We start from the raw sequence: 19,810 nt of genomic DNA on the forward strand, positions 1-19,810 counted from the left end.
CCTCTCCTCCCTTCCATCCCCCTTTTTCCCTGCTGAGAGTTGAGGTTTTGGTCCTCAAAACCAGGCCAACCACATGATTGCAGTGCAGATGGCAGTAATCTCTGCATGTGACTCTGACAGCAGATCTCAGGACGCAGCGGGGTCTGGGAAATTCCAGCTCTGTTGCAGAGATGGATCGCGTCCCAGAAGAGCAGGGTCTGAACGTGGCTTCTGTGTGTGAAATGGTCCTGTGTTTTGTTTTGGATTTTTTTTCTCTTTCCCCAGGCAGCAGTGCCGGTGCTTCTGGCTGTGATCCTTGCAGCTGTGCTTTTATGGGGAGGAGAACATAAGGGAAGCTCACAGTGCTGGCCTGGGTAGGGAGGGCTCTGTGAGCACAGGGAGGCTGTCAGTGTGAAGTAGGGAGGGTGATGAAGTAGGAAGGCTGGCACGTGGTTTTAGTGAGCTCATCAAGAATGCAGGAATTCCAAGTGATGATGTTCTGAATGAGATAAAGACCGCAGTGGGCGCAAAAGTGCGGCGCATCCATGGGCTGCATCCTCATCCTGAAATAGGGAATGGGCAAAGAAGCCAAGTGCTTTTGATCTTCCCACAGGAAGAAATAATGGCCTCGTAGGTGAGGTTTAATGCTCTCAGCAAATCTTTGCAGCTTATTTTTTTTTACATTATAGTCATTTTCTTGAGTCGGACATCCTTGCTGCCTGCTAAGTAAACACAGAAAGCATAGATTATGAGTTAAGAGTATCGACAGCATTTCAAGTGCTATCAGAGAACATTTAATTCAGTTTAATTTTGTGATAAATCTCATGTTTAATCCTCTGGTTGCTCTGTAATCATGTCTCTATTGATCTTTTCTGAATGACTGCGTGCAGTTTAATAAACTTTGCCATTAACCCAAGCTTTCTAAAGGGGGAGATTGATTCCTGTATCAAGTCCGATAGAACCAATAAGCACCTGAACATCATTAAATCTGTCCATTATAAAACATTTGCATTAAGATCAAAGTAAAAGCGTAGAGGTGAATTTGCAGCTTATTAGGAAAAGAGTTTGCAATTGGAAAGTCTCAGTGTGTCACTCAACATCAGCAGCAGTTTTCAGCCTGCCTGATTCAAGCTGACACCTCCTTTCATTTCCTATTTCTCAAATCCGTCTTTCATCCTATTGAGTGACCTCCTTCCTTCCCCCTTTTCCCAGCCATAATTATATCCTTTAATTTATTCCATCTTTTTCACTCCAGGCGTTTGTTTAGTCCAGGTTTTTGAGGTCATTTTTTGCCTCATAATAAAACAGCAGAGCTTGAGTGCATTTTGGCATGTTGGTTTGGATTTATTTTCTGCCCTGGACTTAAATTTTATACGGAATGCTTTAAAAACACAAGGTATAAAATAGGGTAGGGAATGGGGGACTGACTGCGGAAGTGAGGAAAAAAAATGGCCTTTTTCTCAGATTCCTTCTTTTAAGTCATATGCCCCTCGTTCCTCACTGGGGTCTTCTCCCACACCACTGCTGCCTGCATCCATAGGGGTCTGTATGCAGGGACCCTGCTTACACAGGATTTAATGCCAGCACTGAAACATGCTCTAGATTCTGTGTGCTGGTGGCCTTGGGAGGAGCACCTGTGTGTCCCCTCAGCACCCTGTTTGAGCTGCTGAATGCTCCCTCCTTTGGAAGGAACCTTGGCAGTGTTTGCTTCTCCCATGCGTGTGCGTGGCCCCTTTGTTCCTGCAGTGCCCGATCCCTTTACCTCGTTAAGTATTTAGCATTATGAGGCGCAGATGAAATAGGATGTGTCTTACTTCCATTTTACACATGAGCACCAGTGCACGGAAGGGTAAAGGCCCAAATTCTCAGAGCCATTTATTTCCTTTGGAAAATCACTCAATGGGAATTAAATAGTTTTTGGCCCCTGAATACTTGCTTTGTGGACTGGGGCTCGGCTTACTTGCTGCAGGTCAAACAGCCAGTGGAAGATGAGGAATTTTGAGCATCCCCCAAGTGCCCACGTTAATAACACAGCATCAGTCCAGCCAGCTGTAATCCTGTGCCTGGCAGGGTACAAGCTGTGATAAGATCAGACAGGGGAGATTTGGATACCAGCACCAACAAGCAGCTTAGAAAACAAATCTTCAATAGGAAAGGTTTCCTTCTGAGCGCAGGCTGATACCTGGGAAGGTTCTAATTCTCTTCAAGATATTCCGCAGCTCTCCAGAGATACGTTGCAGAGCTTTATCTGCTTTCTGCTCTAGGCAAATTTTTACAGAGAGACAGCAGCTCGGATGCTTTTTACAGGAAAAATGGTTACAAGTTCAGTCGAGACAGCCTGATATACGATAAAGCGTGCTGTGAATCTAAGCATTGCTCATGCTGTATCATTCACAGTTTTTGTGACTCCTCTCAAGTTTGCTGGAGGCATTAGGAAAGCTCTTGACTTGAGATGCTGTGTCTGGGAGCTGCGGATCTCCTGACTGCATCCCTGCTAAGTTGGATTTGTTGCTTCTAGGTGGCTATAAACAAGAAGCATCGCAGAAATTGCTTTTCCAGCCGCTGAGTTGCTCTGAACATCTAAACTGAAGCATCCTTTAAAAGATCTGCCCACAGAGCAGCTTTAAGTTGAGTATTTGCAGGAAGCGCCGTATTTTCAGCCTGGCTCAGCTGTAAATGATGTTTTCTCAGGTGTATGAGGCTGCTTTATGGAGTCTGTGCCCTGTAACAAAACTGATTGGTGTCATTATCCTTACTTTTCCTTTTCTATGTATTCACACTGAACACATTATGCATCTGAAACAGAAGGGAGGAACCGTGTTTGCCCTCCTAGGAATGGCTGAGGGCACCTGGTGCTCTTTGGCTGATGCCTGGTAGATTTCAGAGCAGCCACTGGGCTGCAATGAACGCTTTGCTGCAAGGATTTGACGTGTTAGCAGGAGCAGGGGAGCAAAGACAGAAAATACATGTGGCAGTGCTGCGGTGGGCCTTGACTGTCTGCTCCTGATTCGGTGTTTTATAGCTTTGTAAAGGAACAACAAAATAATCCTGGCATTTATTTCACCTGTGAATGTGAATGAGGACTCTTGAGATGGGAGCAACTTGCAGCTGCTTTGTAAGTGGTGAGAAGGACAGGCAATGATAAATCTGGTCTGTTATGTTAAGCTGCACTTCTGAGCTGCAGAGTGGGATTTGCCAATGATAGGCACTCTACAAGAATGTAATCCCTCTGGTTTTTTGATCATCAAATTTATCTTCAGTCTATCTGTTTCCTAAGGGAAGAATAAGCCTGCAAATGGAAAGGTTACGTATTGCTCTCAGTCTTAAAAGTTTTGTTCTTTTCTATTTTATTTTTTTTTTTCAGCCTGAGTACTAGAAGGTTTCATTTGCAGAGGAGTTGAGCTGTTGTTTTTTCTCTCATTGCACAAAGGTTCTGATCCTTTTCCTAATGAAGCGTATTACAAAGCTCGTCTCAAGTGATGCACTTCTATCTCTGCGCCTTCTGTTTCTCTCCTTCTCTCTCCTCATTCTCTAATTACCATCATTTCATTTTTAAATGTCTCTGTGAATCTTTTGTGTGAGGTTGTATGCCATGTGTTGAGAACAGCAGTAGAGTTAAGAGCTTCCAAGAGAGAGAAAGAGGAGGAATATTGGGCAGCAGGAGCTTTGAAAAGAGAAGAGGTGGTCTTGCAAGTAGTTGGACTTCTTGGCCCATGAGATGGAAGAGAGTTGTTTCAAAATTACATTAAAAAAGACACTAATTGTAACCTTATGATGACTTTGTGAGAAGTTCTTCTAAATCTCCTCTTTGCTTTGCTCATTTGTGTTGTCATTTTGTTCGTTTCCAGTACAGCAATAAGCACACGTGTTTTCATGTCAATTCTCTGCCTGTGTTACGGCAGTCCATATCCTAGCTGCCTTTACCTGTGTTGTCTCAGAGCTTTTCTTGTGTCAGTTCTTGGAGATCAGATTCTCAAAGGTAACATGGCAGCAAATCTCACCTCCTCTGTGGTGTCCCCAGTATAGAGCCTCTCTGTGCTCAGCTGGCTCCTAAGCTGATACGTGCATGTCAAACACTAGCTGCAGGGCTCTGCTAAGATTTGTGAATTATCCTTTCCATTTCAAATCCAAACAAAAAGTGCAAACACATGTAAAGGGGGAAAAAAATACCAGTGTGGAACTGGAGAGCCTCTCAGTTATTTAGCTGAACTGAAATTATTTGAAATTATTTGCATTAGCAGATGCCATTACTTGATATGGTACATGATACCTGTTCAGTTGGCTTCTCTCCATCACGGAAGATGAGTTTTGTAGGGAGAAAAATGTTTGTTTCTTTCATGACCTGAAGCTCACTGTTATTCTCATACAGAGGTATGTGTGTGAAACGTACACAACCCTGGCTTGTCCCTATGAATGAATGTGTTTTTTGCATCAAATTAAGGTGTTGCTGTGCATGGCTTGGCTGCGTGGAATAAAGGCGCTGTGTGCAGCGATGGGATTGTTACTGTGAATGTGCAATTAGCAAAAGGCACAAATTCACCTTTTGTTGGGTGCTGGGTAAATGCTTGCTTCCCTGTGCCTATCTCTAATGATAATGGAGCAGGAGAGCAGTGCAGCCCTCAGTGTTGGCAGCAGGATTTAAAGCGAGCACTTCTGGGGATGGATTTGCTCTCTGCACTCTTTCTCCCTTTCTTTTCATTCCTCAGAGAACGACAATAAACAGTTTGTGAGGACCCCGTGCTGCTCACAGGGTATATTGAGCACATTTACTGAAGGCCCAACCCTTAAAGCAGGAGTAGCTTTCCCTTTGCTGCAAGGGCTGTGTATGCGGGACGGTCCTGGAGGTGTAAGAGCATTGGGGTGAGTCCTGTGTGCCAACAGCACTCAGATGTGGGACCCAAATCCTGCCCTAGCATGACAGAAATCACAGAATGGCCTGGGTTGCAAAGGCCCACAGTGCTCATCCAGTTCCAACCCCCTGCTGTGTGCAGGTCACCAACCAGCAGACCAGGCTGCCCAGAGCCACATCCAGCCTGGTCTTGAATGCCTGCAGGGATGGGGCATCCACAGCCTCCTTGGGAAGCCTGTTTCAAAGGGAGGAGATGAGGGAGCAGACCTTAGCAGAAGTGCTCCATCTGTACACCCGTTTTGTGCAGTGTTTGTATGCCTGGTGATGAACACATCTGAATGTCCATTTGCTCTTCTCTACATTGCTGCTGCTGTTTTATTGACCTGAGTGGCCTTGAACACTTGAGCAGTTATGTTCTGCTGTTGTGAAAGGTGATGTGTAGGAGGAAGTTTTAATCTTTCGTACTCAAATACTTACAGAAACTTCATTTTAAACATGCTTTTTATCACATCAGGGTGAAAGCTTGTAAGATAAGAACGTGTTAAATATTGCTAAAATCCCATTGAATGCAGTGAGGCTCAGACACGCGTGTAAGTGGTTGGTTTAATTAAATGTGAGAAAGTTGTTGGGGTAAAGCAAAGAACCAATGTTATGCAATTGTGTAAATAATCACAAACGAACAACCCAGATCTGATTTGAGGTAAGAAGTGTCATTAAATTGTTGGGAAAAGGAGTATCTGGGTCCAAACTCTGTATGTTTAGGAAAGGAATGATGCGTTGGTTAAAATTCTGTCTGGGGCTGTTTGTTTTGCTGTGTGAAATACTCCTTTTAGATCACCTGGTAAGGTCTGGTGTCCAGGAGATGCTTCCAAAGCTGGCAGGCATACAGTGAGGTTTGCAGCAGGTATTCCTCTTGCTTAGATTGGTTAAATGTAAGTAGAGCCCCGTTTTTAGCTCTTCTTCCATCGCACGTTTAATACGTGGCATTGAGGGAGGCCATCAAATGATGTATTTTAGAAATAGCCATTGTCTGTGTCCTTATATTATCTGGCTCTTGCTAAAGCCTGATTTGCAGGAGAGCTCAGTGCTCCCAGTTACTGCTGCAATCAATGAAAGCTGTCCTTCATTAGATAAAGTGCTCTGTTAGGCTGAGTTCTTTGAGAAATCAAATCCCAGTCGCTTCCTAGTGGGTGCTTAAAATTAGCAGACGTTGCTGACCTGAACATGTCAGGGCTGTGCGTTCCACCTCTAAAATGCAAAGAGTGAAATATGCTCCTCTGGCTGAGCTGCCTTTAGATCTATATTGGTGGTGTTTGTTGAGCATCCGATGCTACAGCGAGAGGTTGTGCAAAAAGCCCTTGAGGAAATTAATAACCGTGCATTCAGAAGAGGGTTTGAATGGAGCCTGAGTAAACATCCACACGTTGAACAAAAAGGTGAAAACAAGATGCTGAGTGGCTGCTCATTAACCGAGCACCTTCCATTCTGCAGGGGGAAATAATGGCGTGCCATCATGTAATTAAAGATTGTATCGTAACGCCTGTGAGCAGGAGGGCTGAATTCGGGTGGTGGTTGCAGCCTCAGTCCTGGCCTTTCATAACTTCCAGGTCCTTGACTTCATAACCTCAGTAATGTGCCTTCAGTGCTGCTTTTTTGTGTGTGCAGTTCAAATCAGCAGCACCTGAAAAGCTGCCGTCTGTTTATCAATGATGTTGTTAACAAATGACGTTGGGATGAAAAATCAAAGCAATCTCTTTGCTACAGAAGCTTTTATAAAACATATCTTGAGCAGACAGCAACTTGCATTTCTATTGTTTTGCCTTCATCTGTAAGCACCACGTACAGCCCTGCAGGCTGGGACGGCGTTCCATCTTCAGTCTGTTGCACAGCCCCTTTTGCACAACACTTTTTTCAGATTTGAAACACGTGCAGAAGGCAACAAATTGTAATTTCATGGAAACAAAGGCAACAAATGAAGCTAGATTAAATCTTTCTGCTGAGGTCTTGGAACTTGGAAAAATGGCAAATGGGATGAGCAAATGGGCTGCTGTGCCCGGACCGGGTGACATCCTCACCGGGCCCTAGAGTCCTAAAATGCCATCACTGCCACACTGGTGAGTCCTCTCTTTTGCACCGTGCTGTATACCTGCCTTCCTTTCTCTCCTGTGGTGTTTTAGGAGGATTCATAGTTTATTTCCCCTCAGATAAACACTTCTGGGGAGTTAACTGTGCATTCAGAAGAAGGCACAGTGTGTTCAGCTATCTTATCTGGAGGGAAGCAAAATGATTATTATAAGCATTTTATTTTCTGATTATGAAAGATTGCGGGGTCTACTCACTGCCTTGTTCTCAGACCTTTACATCTTGATGTTACTGCCAGAAGGAAAGTAAGGAATTACGGAGAGAGGAAAGGATTGAAGTCTTAAGGCACTTTCATCCATCAGCTTTAAAAGCTCTTCCCAAATTTAACAGAAAACCCAGGAAGATTCACAACTTCCCTCTTGCCCAGAGCTCTGGGTGCCCCATTCCTGGAGGTGCCCCAGGCCATGGGTGGGTGCTGGGCAGCCTGAGCTGGGGGTCACCCAGCCCATGCAAGGCTTGGAACTGGGTGGGCTGTAAGGTCCCTTCCAACCCAAGCCAGTCTGTGGTTCTCTGATTCTATCAAGGGCTCCACAGGTACCTTCATTGCAGTGTGATTTGATGATAGAGGTACTTGGTTTCAGGCTGAAAATGCATGCACTCAAGACATGGTTGGGCTGGTGGTGTTTCAAACCAGTTGTTCTAGAGAACGCTGATATTTCATGGCTATGGAGTAGTTTGGGGTGTTTAAGAGAAGTCTCTTAATTCTTTATATCTAATTTTATTATTGAGGTGAAGTGTAAACTCTTAGGCTCTTACACAAAGCTATTGTGAACTAGCAGGAGCCTGACAAGCAAATAATTGGAATACAGTTTTGGCCTGACACAGTTATTACTTACTACACTACTTGCACACTGTAATATACTTTCATTTCAGAAATAATACCTGGGCTCACATTCAGCATGAATTCAGAAAGTAAGTTCTTACAACACTAGGATCAGAAAAATGGCCTTTAATGATGACTTGAGGAGATCGAGGCTGTCTGAAGAAATGCTTGGCTGCCACTGGGGACCTGATGTCTAATTAATAAGCTGTCACTTAGGTAGGAGGAAGATGGACTTTCCTGAAATAAGTAAGGCATGGCTTGCTGGAGGCTTTAGTGCTCAGTGAGAGTGCTGTGTGTCCTTCAAGCCTCCTGGTAGTAGAATTAACCTGTTGTATCCAAGCAGCTGTTTCTCCTCCTGCACCAGTGCAGGGCTGGGGTTGGGACTGGTGCTGTTAGTGGGAGCTGTGATGATGGCAGAGCCTCCCACTCGTCAGTGTTATGACAGGACCTGTTAGCAGGGCAGCTCTTCTCCATGATGCAAAGATGTTGGGTTGATGAGTGTGCCCAACAGAAGCAAAACAAATGGATTATTTTTTTTGAGATGGTACAGTACACTCATAAATATTAATGCACTTTTTTGTGGAATTGTGTGTAATTACATATTTATACGTGTAAGTCACCTTCCTGATACACTTAAGGCACTTTACTGATGAAAGATATCTCCGAATAAGGTTGTTTTAAACCGTGCCTAATATGTTTGTATGATTTATTTAATAATGTGTGGGTCTGTGTGCTGGCAGGAGAGGAAGAAAGCTTACATTAAAGTTGGAATGCATCGTTTGCAGGGTGTGCTCAAATCAGCTCCGTGGCAGCTGCTTAGAAATATGCCTCGACGTGAAATATTACTGCATCTTATCTATGTAGATAAGGTCTGTGCAGCCCTGTCACCTTAGAGTAATTGCAGCTTATTACTCTAATCATGACAATGCCTAAAGTCCATAATTAAGACTCTGCTGACTAAAGTAGCACACGGTGCAGTACGGCTGTTGTCCTGTCTCAACAACAGAAAATAGGAATGGGATGAGAAAGGTCAGAGTGAGGAAGTGGTTTGTGCAGGGCTGTGTTCCCAGCAGAGTGCCTCCTTCAAAGGGGGCAGAATCTGTGCCCATCCTCTGCAGCCTCGTGTGCACTCAGTGTGCCAGAATGGTCCGGGGCCATTTGCACTCTGAGGAGTGAGATTGACAGAGCAGTGGCTGCTATGAGAGCTGGTTGTAGTGGATCCTGCCTGCGCGTCTCCAAGCTTTAACGTGTGCTGTTGGAGTCCAGTCTGCAGATACAGATTTGGAGCAAGCAAATAAGTGTATTTTAGGCACCAAATTGTATCTGTTGAATGCGACGAGAGGCTCTGTGGTACAGTTGGATAATAGGAGGTTTTGACCCACAGTGCTCTGTAATTTTCTCTGCAGCAATGTCATCTGGCAGAAAGCAGCTAGCAGTTCTGGAGGACCCCAGTTGTCTAAACACCAGTCTTTGTGTCTAAATTTCATAGTAAACCCATCTACCAAGGTGCGTTTAGGGGCCGCAATCTGCAGAATGACAAGCTGTGTGTGTATGGAGCTGCCTTCTGTTCTTATTGCATCTTATTTTTTGGAGGCTTCTGCGGGTTGTTCCTGCAGATATGCTGTTTTCATAGAGAGCAGAAGGATTGGTGGCCTTGGTGTTGCTTATCTTTGTTGTAGGTATGTGTGTGCATTCCCGTGGCCCAGTGCTCGTGTGAGCCAAACCTTCCTGTAGGTCTGACAGACCATGAAACCTGAAATTATTGGTGAGGTTGGCTACAACGTGGGAGTCTTACAGGGATGGTTGAGGCAGGCATGCCTGCAGTCTTCTGCAAAATTTGACCCATCTTGTACCCTATGTAAAGCTAATGGCAGCTAGTAATTTCTTGGTGGTGGTGTTATTCCCATTAGACGTTTTATAAGCTTCTGGAAACCTGCCACTGTTTCATTGAGATCTTCAGCTGCGGGGGGGGGGGGAAGAAAAAAAAATCCCACAAAGCAATTTAATCATTAGGAGAATGTTTATTTTCTTCTGGAAGGTTCCTCCCCTTTTCTTTGTTTTTCTTTCTGTTTGCAAACATGAGCTCTGCGTTTGAACCCCTGCACTGGTATGATGTGCTGTTCATAAAGCAATGGATTTTTTTGGTTCCAAGCTGAAAATTGCCAGTGCACTTGCATAATTTATCATAAGGTGCGTGGCTGTTCTGTGATACAGTGCTGAAGGATCTGGAGCACAAATGTGATGGGGAGTGGCTCAGAAAGTCAGAGAAAGTCTTACAGCTGCTGTCCATCTGTAATGCATGTGAAATTCTTCTTTTATCCAATACCAGATTGGAAAATTTGCTGGCTTCGGTTTAATTAATCGTCAAGTTGGTTTCAGTTATGAATTTTATGACGTTCTTGTGCATTTGGGGAGCATTATTTAATTAAAGGCAAACTGTTTTTTGCTTGTAGGCATATTTTTTTTTTTTGTAATTTAAATATAGCATAATTGGAATTATACTCTCCTAAACTGGAGTCACAGTGTGACACAGAGACCAGTCCACCAATTGGTTTCTTCCAGCTTGTCCTGCTGTCAGATACAGTATTAAGTGATGATTAAAAAAAAAAAAAGCATGGAGGCTCACAATATCACAGCACTTCATGGTGCAGAGCAGAGAGCTTTTAGTCAAAGCTGCCAGGAATGTTAGTAGGAGATGCTTATAGTGTTAGCCTATTGAAGTAGCGTGTCCTTATGAAGGAATACTGTATTCTTATGCGTGCAGTTCTTGGAGAGGCTGGGATTCAGCTGATTGCATTCATTAAAAGCCCAATATGTGTTGTCATGTCCACTCTCCCAGTAGCATCTCCCAAGGACCCGTTGTGATTCCTCCATCTTCCTCTGCCATTCATTCTGTATCACTGGGAAATTAGCACTTATTTAAAACAAAAAATGGTTGCAGGATATCAGGAAGAAAATACAGTAACTGAAGGCTGAGTATCAGAGGTTGTGTTCATGTTGCATGAGACATGAGTGGTTTTTTTTATAGATAGATGTTGATTCTGGAGTTTAAAGAAGGGTCACTTTCAAAGTGTGCAAATACAACCATAGAAGTTGTTCTTTTGATGTTTTTTTTCCTTGAGATTTGGAAATGTACTGAGGTCAGGCTTGAGGAAGAATCAACTGAAGGCAATTGAGATTCATTGACATTAATTGGCTTTAGGTCAGCTCTTGCCTTGTCCTGTCAAGTATAAGTCAAAAGAAATAAGTACAAAGAAATGTGAAAGGCCAAGGCTTGTTTAAATAGAAGGGAATTGTTAAATGTTATAAACATATGTTGTCTTCTAAATGCATGCTCAGCGGATGCGTGACACGACAGAGAATTATGAGGTTCGTGGTATGAAATCTGAAGCTGCGCACTCACTCACATGTTTTATTTAGTGTTTGGCTGACTCTTGTTTACCTGGAGGTCAGTGAGGATTGTTTTGTCTTCTGGTGACCGTAGCGTTGCCTTGAGTGTGTTCAGATGGTCGCTCTGGAAATTGCTACTTGAAGAGGGCTGACCAGATCCCAGCTGTATTTTGACCAGTTTTTCTTCTCTTCCTTTGCAGAAGGACGTGGCTCTGAAACCTCAGGAACGCGTGGAGAAGCGGCAGAATCCTCTGGCCAAGAAGAAACGGGAAGCACTTACCAATGGGCTGTCATATCTTCCGAAAAAGAACAGACTTCACCACCACCAGTACAGCTCTGACCGAGAGAACGATCGCAATCTTTGTCAGCACCTTGGGAAAAGGAAGAAATTACTGAAGGGCCACAGACAGGTAGGAGAGCTTGTGTGGGGAGGGGGGACTCTGGCTGTTGGCCCATGGTGTGTAGAAGTGGATTGTTTGTTTTAATGGATCTCTGGTTTGTTTTGACTCCTTTGTGGTTGCTTTCCTGTTGGGCTCTTGGGTGCCGCTTGCTATCAAGTCTTGGTGTGAGAAGAGATTGACCGAGTGGGAGAGAAAGTGGCTTCTGGAGCTGAACTGATTAATGGATGTCCAGAGGTTGGAAACAGTTTCATGTAGGCTGACTGTGATGCTGCCAGTGCAAATAAATGTGTGTGTTATGCTGCTGTGCAGACTTTGTGTTGAAAATACACCTTGTCTTTAGACACAGAAACCTGAGATTCTCTCTGAAGAAGGGCAAGGTGAGGGAGTTGTGAGAGAGCAGCTGTTAATCAAGACAAAACTCTTAAGACTCATTATGGGTGTGAGGAACTCATTTGTAGGATGTCAGTGCTACCAGCATGAGCCCTTTTGGGTTACTGATCACCTATCTGGAAGAAGAATTTCCTGCTTGCTCTGCGCTGAGGATGGCTTACATCTGCTGAGCTGCAGGTGTACAAATGTGCAGAATCCTGGAGTGGAAAGCTTGAGGCTGGAAGTGCTGGTCTCTTTTCTTCAGGACTGTACAGTGCTGTGTTACCCATTTTTAAGACAGAAAAAATTCATGGCAGAAGTCATTTTTCTAGCAACAAAAGCCATGTTTGGCTTTTTTGATGAGTGGTATCCTGTGTGTTTATTATATACTGAAAATAAATCAGGTCTTGGGTGTTTTACTTATGGCCTGTACCTGTTGGTTGTTTGGCTCATTGCCTGCAGTGATGAAGTCTGAAGAAACAATAAAAGAGGTCAACTTTGACCCAAATTTGAGTCATGCTGTTGGCTCTTCATCCAAGATGCATCTGTTTAATGGAGATAGTTGGTGTTCTTTAAACGAGTCTTTATCATTGGTTGGTGAAAACCAAACATTGCTTTGCTGAGAAACTTAATGGAGAAGCAGCAAATCTCAGTTTTCTACTTCTGTGACCTCAGGGAAATGGGAAAAACTTTGAGAACAAGTTTGTTGACTTGCATTGCATTTTGATAATGAGCTGCAGAGCCTGGTAAAAGTGTTTTCATTGGGTGTATGTAAAACTAAAATAAGAGATTATAGAGCTCAGCCATGCAAACAAATTGTATAATATCTATACTACCACACCTGTTAAAGGTATTTCTGCTCATTTTGGTATTATTTCTGTTTCTGAGGAAGGCTGGCAGATACTTCAAGGCAGTTGATGCAACGTATATGAGTCGATGTTGAGAGTTGCTGTGTTCCTTCGTTGTTTTCTGTGTTTACCTAAGCCGCCTTCTTTGTGTTTCTTTTCAGTATGTGAGATGGTAAGTATCTCTGCTTTGTACAGTAGGAACTGGCCTTCAGAAAAGCTGACTTCTTGCACTTCTATGCACACAACAGGCATAGCCTGCTGTCAGGTGAAACCTTTCTGCCTGGTACTTAAGCAATGAAGGAATCAGCCAACCTGCTGATGGAGGTTATTTGTGAGGTTATGTTTTCAAAAATAAATATACACTGACTTGGAAGGTATTGAGTTGACAAATGTCATGGAAAATGCTTTTCCTTTTAGCTGATAAATCTGAGAACTCTGCTTAATTCCTGAGGGATAAACCTGAAAGGAAATAAAATATCTCGCTCAGTATAAATTTAATACATTTGGAAGGGGTACAGCTCCTTAGACAAGAACATTTTAGTCTTAAGAACATTTAGGTACTTGTAAATCCAAGTGGCTTTGGTATTTTAAGTGCAAGGAAGAAAAATATGTAATAGACAATAAAGCTTATTTGAAAAGGCACACAACTTTTACATGCAGTATTTATACTAAATATTTTCTGCCGTTTCTTTCAAGGCAGATGGAAAAGATCCTGAAAAAAAGGAAGGAGGCTGATAAGTTCTGAGGATGATTAGTTCCCCCTGAACATATAACATCTTCCCTCCTAGAGCAGCCATTGGCTGTGCGTTGGGTTTGGTTTCCCATTGTCGTCCCACTGCTGTGCTGGGCTCTGGCTTGGAAGTAAAGCTGCCTGTTAGATGAGAGCAAGTCAAGAACTGGGCCCACTGCTGTCTTGTACTGGACACAGTAGGAAGATCTGAAGCCAGTAGGGAGGTGGGACACCGGCGTGGGCTGCCCAGAGAAGCCACGGACGGCATTCAAAGTCAGGTTGGATGGGGCCTTGGGCAGCAGCCTTGGGCCATCATGCTCGTGGCAGATAGTCTTTTTTTTCCCTTCCAACCAGTGCCATCCTGTGATTCAATGTAAATTTAGCTTGCTGCTGGATATCTATCTATCTATATGGAATCTCTGCTGTATTAAGGCTGTGTGATTTAGACATAAGCAAGGTGTCCTGCTCCCGTTGTCCTCAGAGGAATCCTGAATTGTCACATGTGAACGTTATGGTTGGATGGCAGGATGCCATCTCAGCACTGTCACTTGTGTTCCTGTGCTGGCAAACAAGTTAGGCTGCAGTCTGTCCCTGTTGGGAATGTTTTACACCTGGAGATCTTGTTTGTCGTTCTACCAGTAGTAACAGTCCTGTCTGGTACGTCTCTCTGAAATCTGTTATCTGCTGGCAGTAACTCTCACATGCAGGATTTGCAGTACGAAGCTCCCTCATCAAGCAGATTCAGTTGAAGTCAGCTATTGGAAGGACTGCTAATTAGTTTTCAGAGAAAATCCTTGCAGTATTCATGCAGGTATTTATTCAGCTATGCTGAAATGCCTACAGGTTTATTGAAATCCGGAAAATGTGAAACTATAGGTTAATTAAGGCTCATATTTTACTAGCAAGAAGACTTTTGAACTCTTCTTTGTGAGCTCTTATAAATGTACTTATTAAATGCCTTGAGGAAACTTCAGTTGGCGTTAAGCAAACATAAGACTCATCAGAATATTTCTCCAGCATTTTAGATTTAATTTCCTTTACATTAATTGGTAGATGGAGTGTTATTATGCATTTCCTTTAATGCTCTTGTGGAAATCTTGAAGTGAGTATTGTTAGAAAAGGGATGGCAAGAAAACTGTAATGGTGTTTAATGTGGTGCTGTTCCTCAAGGTCCGAGCAGAATGGGGCATGGTAGGAATAAAGGGCTCTGATTGCAGCAGGTGTGTTGGTAGCAAGAGGAAAGATCAGTGTTCTTTGTTCAGGGGGTAATTGTTCTAGAAAGAACAGAAGATGCTGACTTCTGCTACCCCCACCATCTCCTTTGTTGCCTTTTTATGGCCTTGGCTGGAAGATTCACGTGCTGTGTTGTAGGAGAGGATCCTCTTCAGTGTATGTATTGCTCTGCAGCAGCAGTCTGGGTTCTGTGCTCAAGTCTGTGAGCTGCTTTATGTGCAGTAGGAGATGGCATTGTGTGCTATGGAGCTGTGCCTAAGCCAGCTGAATCCCAATTCCTGGTGCTGAGTGAGAGACACTGGCAGAGAGGCAGAAAATGAATTAAGGAAGGAAAGCTGGTGATGGAGAGAGAGGTGAATTAGAAGGTTAGTTTTAGTGTGATAAAAGGAAGAGAGGGAAGAAGAGTAAAAAGATGCATGTCGCAATCTGAGAGCTATCAGCTACAAGCATTAGCTCTAACCTTGCAGTCCATTTACATGAATCACATAAGGGGGAGGGGAGAAAAGTACTGAAACTTTTTCTTCTCGGAATTGAGTCAGAGATCCCTTGGCAGTCTTGCCCTGAATCTGCATGTCTTAGACAGGAAACTAAGGCTTGGTGGCTGCTCTCCTGCCCTTCCATCGTCACTTGCAGACATCAACTGTGCTCGGGATCTGGTTGCAGCAGGCTCAGCCTCAGGTGTGGAGGTGGCAGTGCCCTGCTGCTGCAGTGGGTGATGTACCTGCTGAGGGCTGCCGTCAGTCCTGCTGGTGGTGAGGAGCCAAGGCTGTGCACGGCAGGTAACAGCACACTGTGGGACCTGGTGTGAGCTGCAGGGCTCGTGGTGCTACAGGGTGGGAGCTGAGCAGATGGGTTTGATTGTCACCGGCAGCACGATTCCAGTGAGAGCTGGCTGCTGACAAGCCATTTACAATGTGCTATTTACAGTTTGGGTTTGCAGTCTCTCAATGACATCTGAGTGCTCTTTAGCAACTGCTTTCATTACTGCTTTTCTAAGAGCTGTTAATTGAAAATGAAGTTGTGGGTGGGCTTTGGGAGTGAAATAGTGCCTGTGAGTATTATAGGCAAGCGCACAGAAATGTTTAATTCCTTTTGACTCCCAGCATGCAGCTTTGTGCAGGAGCATGGGAAAAACACACAGACGTGTATGGTTTGGGGTTGGATATCTCTGTAATGCTGCACAGAGCATGCGTGATGAGTGGTGAAGGCTTGCATCTCCTCGTCTGTAGCTGCTGTGATTTGGGGTTGCTGTGTTGGCAGCTGATGGATTTAGATGATGAAAACTACAAAAGATAGGGAAAAAATCAGGGCTGTGGAATGAAGTTGGTGGAACACCAGAGGGGTGCGTGGGCTGATTTTTCTCTGCTGGAGTCAAAGGCTATGTTGCTACTGACTTGCAGAGTGTGGGGCAGACCTGCATGCCTGAGGAGCAACATCAGTTCAGGATAAGGAGAGCAGTAGGACTGCTGTTCAGGGAGGGAAATTGAGATCACGACTTGTTCTGTTTGTAAAAGAGGTGTTTTTCTTTTCAAAACGCTGGCACAGCCGTGTTGAAATTGCTAGGTCTGTTATTTGTGTTGCAACCTACACAGCATGGTTGCAAGCTCTGTGCAGTGCACAAAGCACTGTGCAAAACACTTTGCAAGTGTTGCTGAAAGGTTACAGCTACCCGAAGCAAATGCCACAAGCAACGCATGCGGGAGGCCTGAAAGAGCAGTGCTTTGCCTGCAGTGTGTTGGTACCATCATTCAGGGCAGTGGTTTTTTTTGGCTGGCACGCACTGCAGCCCTGTGACATCCAGAACCTCTCACAGAAGCAGGCAGGGTGAAGCCGTGCCCCACAGACACCTGCACACATGGAGCAGCAGCTCTGGGATGCTGCCGCTCGGCTGAGGATGCTCCTGCAGTGCTGTGTCCCCGGCACTGCCCCCCCTGTAATCACTGCTTTCACCTGCAATTTTTCAATAAGCTATTGAATTACACCTCTCTAAATGATACGCTGCAAATCCAGCAGGTCCTAATTGCTAATGATGGTTCTGAAAGACTTTCATTTGACTGTAATGAGGTTTGCAAGCAATCAGCTGCCCTCATCAGAATTGAAAACACATATAATGTAAAATACAGGCTGATGGGAACGTTGCGTTTTCTTAAAAGGAGGAGGGAAGAGGGAGATGTTCTATTAGCAGAAGCTGTGACATATTTTAACACCTTGAAAACATCATGTGTGAAATTAATTCTTTTCAGTATTTTACCATCTGGCAATGTTATTGTTCTGTATACATCGCTGTGTAAAGTGTGCTTCCTTCGCTTGGGTACCAGCCTGTGTTTGAAATAGTAATCGTGAGTCAAATTGATTACTGAGGATGTTATCCCTGCTACATAGGCTAAAATGCTTGTTGGGAAACCCCGTGGGCTCAAAATGTCTCTTCCTTGCAGAGCTCCACTTGCAGGCCTGCTGGTGCCATGTCTCTCTGTGCATAGCCATCCCTGCTGAGAAGGAAACTCTGTCCAGGTGTTTTTTGTTGGAGGAGAAAATGCCTGTGTTCTAGATTCAGTGCTGTGATAATTGTTCCATAGTGCAGTACCATTTGATCCTGTCTGTGTGCTGCTGCATCAGAGCCTAGAGCTTGGTGCTGGCACCATCAAGCTGCACTATGGGCTCTGTAGTGTGGAGGAACACGGCTTGACCTGGCCTCAGCCTGGTGTTTGCCCACCCTGGCTGAAATACCAGTGTCTGTGGTGGGGAAGGTCTCTGGAGCAGGATAGGAACGTGGGTGTGTGGTCGCAATGTGGTCACTGGTGTCAGGATCCTGAGTGCTACTTGTAGAGGGAAGAACTTGTACAGCTGGGGAGGAGCATGGCAGAGCTGGATCACATCTGGAGGCAGGCGGAGGGGATGGGATAGGGCTGCCTCTGTGTTCCTTCTGAGGCTATTGGTGTGAGCTGCTTGCACTAGGGAAATGACAGAAGGAAGGCTTCTCTGCTTCATCTGCTTTCTTCTCCCATTGCTGTTGTGTTGCAAGTGAATCAGGCTTGTAAGAAAATGAGCAGTGTTGGCAGGCTTTTATTTCTAATGCAAATCTTGCCGCTGGTTTGTGATCTACCCTGCTGCATCTTGCTTTGTCTTTTGGCTCTGCTTTGTGCAGCTGTGGGGCTGCCAGAGGCTCCCACTGGGGTGTGATGGGTTGTCCCTGCAGTGGGGCCCCAGCTGCTCCCCCCATCCCACGGGGCAGAAGCTCCCACCACGTTTTCCAAACTGGAGAAGAAAGATTAGAAACACTGAGTTCCTAGGTTAACCTAATTATGTTAATCAATGAGGTACCTTGAGAATAACAGTGTAAGAAAAATAAAATTACTGTGCATGGAGCAGTTATTGTCTTGCAGGATTATCTTTTCCTTTTAATGCTGGCACCCTGCTTTAATTGAAAACTTTAATGATTACGAAATGTGCTGTACTGGGAAGCTATCCGTACTTTAAAAGATGAGTGATGCAATCAGTTTCTGTCTTTAAAAGTTCTTAAGCGTGTTGCCAATAAGGAATTAGTCAAAAAAATTAATATTAACCAGGGCTGCTTGGAGATGGGTTGGGCTGTAGCTTAAGTGGTGGTTGAGTTTGATATTTAGACAGTGTAGTAAAGTGACCATATGGAATTAAAATATAAATCCTTCAGCATGTAAAAGAATGAATATATGTGTGTGTATATATATGTATACAGACACACACGCTTTGTACTACACAAATAACAGAAATCCAAGCCAACACTTGTGACCTGTAGAGGCCATGGGTGAAAATGAGTTATCCTCACGTGGAAGTTACAGTTTCCAAAGTAAAATGTTTCGATGGAGGATCAGCTTCAGTCATTACTGCAGTTTTGCTATAACACTGTTGGAAGTTTGCCTCCAAGGCTGTGACAAAAGACACTTTGTAATGAGTTTTGCATACTTGTGACGGGTTTAATTTTTGCATTCTTCAACAATAACTGTAGGGTTTGGTTCGGGGTTGCCATTTCATATTGGATCAGCTGTTGGAAATGCTTTACAAATGTCTCCCCAAATTGAGTGGCCATCCTTGAGCGAGTCCTAAGCTTGTTCTGAAGCCAACCCTTAGGACACAACATGAGCGTGTTCCTCACTGTCACTGCCTTCCTGATATCTGCATTCATGCGCTGCTGACCTCTGTGAGTAGCTGTGCCAACCTGTTTTGGAGAAAACTGAAGTCTGCATTTTCTCCACTTAAAGTGCTGTTACAGCATCATCAGGGTTCTTCCAAGCATGGAAGACACCAGAAGAACGTTGCCCTTTTCATCCAGCAAAATGAAGATGTAGAAATAGCATGATGGCTTTTCAAACTTGTTGTGGGTGTAAACATCAGAGAGGCATGAGGTCTGTTTCAGGTGAAGGAAAGGCTTGGCAGAAGGCAGTGCAAGCATAAGGGTAGTGCTGGGGGAAATTAAGCTTCCAGCCCAAAGTTGGTCAGATTCCATAAGAAACCATGGCAGAAGCAAGCAGGGGAATGGCGAGTTTGTGGGCACAAGTGGATTGGGATTCTAGAAAAAAGCTGAATGCCATTGAGCAACGACAGCAGGGAGCTGCATCCCTGAGCTCCCCCTCCTGTGGGCTGTCTGCCTGCTTGCCGCCTTGTCAGTGTGCTAACAAACAGCCCTGGATGCTACAGATACAAGAGTCGGGTTTGAAGTGAATTCCTGGTCTCTTCTTCATGAGGGAGAAGAACCCAGGTTTGCTCAGAAAACACAGGCTTGTGCTTCAACTCATCCATCCCCAGGTTCCCCCAGCTAAATAGGTCCTTACAACACAAGCTAGGAAAGCTGGGAATGGGGATAGAACTGGAAGCTGGTGCTCTGTATGTTTTCTGTAAAAGGTATCAGGTTGGCTTTGTGTAAGTGTTGCAATCACAACAATTGTGAAGCAGGTGGATGTTCCCAAGGCCTTTTCAGCAGTGGGCAGTTGGCAAAGGAACATTCTGTGGTGCTCCTATTTTTGAGGACTCTGCTCAACATTTCCAGCTGCCTTCTGAGCAGGTTTTGCT

General features: G+C 44.4%; 1 protein-coding gene across 5 annotated transcripts in view; it reads left to right on the top strand.

The window, feature by feature from the left end:
- Positions 1-19,810, top strand: part of AUTS2 (activator of transcription and developmental regulator AUTS2) — a 658,144-nt gene that overhangs the window by 142,077 nt on the left and 496,257 nt on the right. For all 5 annotated transcript variants that reach the window (XM_052688467.1, XM_052688465.1, XM_052688464.1 and 2 more), the window contains exon 2: positions 11,384-11,593. In XM_052688467.1, the coding sequence (XP_052544427.1) occupies positions 11,384-11,593 (210 nt within the window). The remainder of the gene's footprint in view (positions 1-11,383; positions 11,594-19,810) is intronic.

This window comes from Tympanuchus pallidicinctus, unplaced genomic scaffold (genome assembly GCF_026119805.1).
Source record: "Tympanuchus pallidicinctus isolate F22 unplaced genomic scaffold, pur_lepc_1.0 scaffold24, whole genome shotgun sequence".
Classification (NCBI taxonomy): domain Eukaryota; kingdom Metazoa; phylum Chordata; class Aves; order Galliformes; family Phasianidae; genus Tympanuchus; species Tympanuchus pallidicinctus.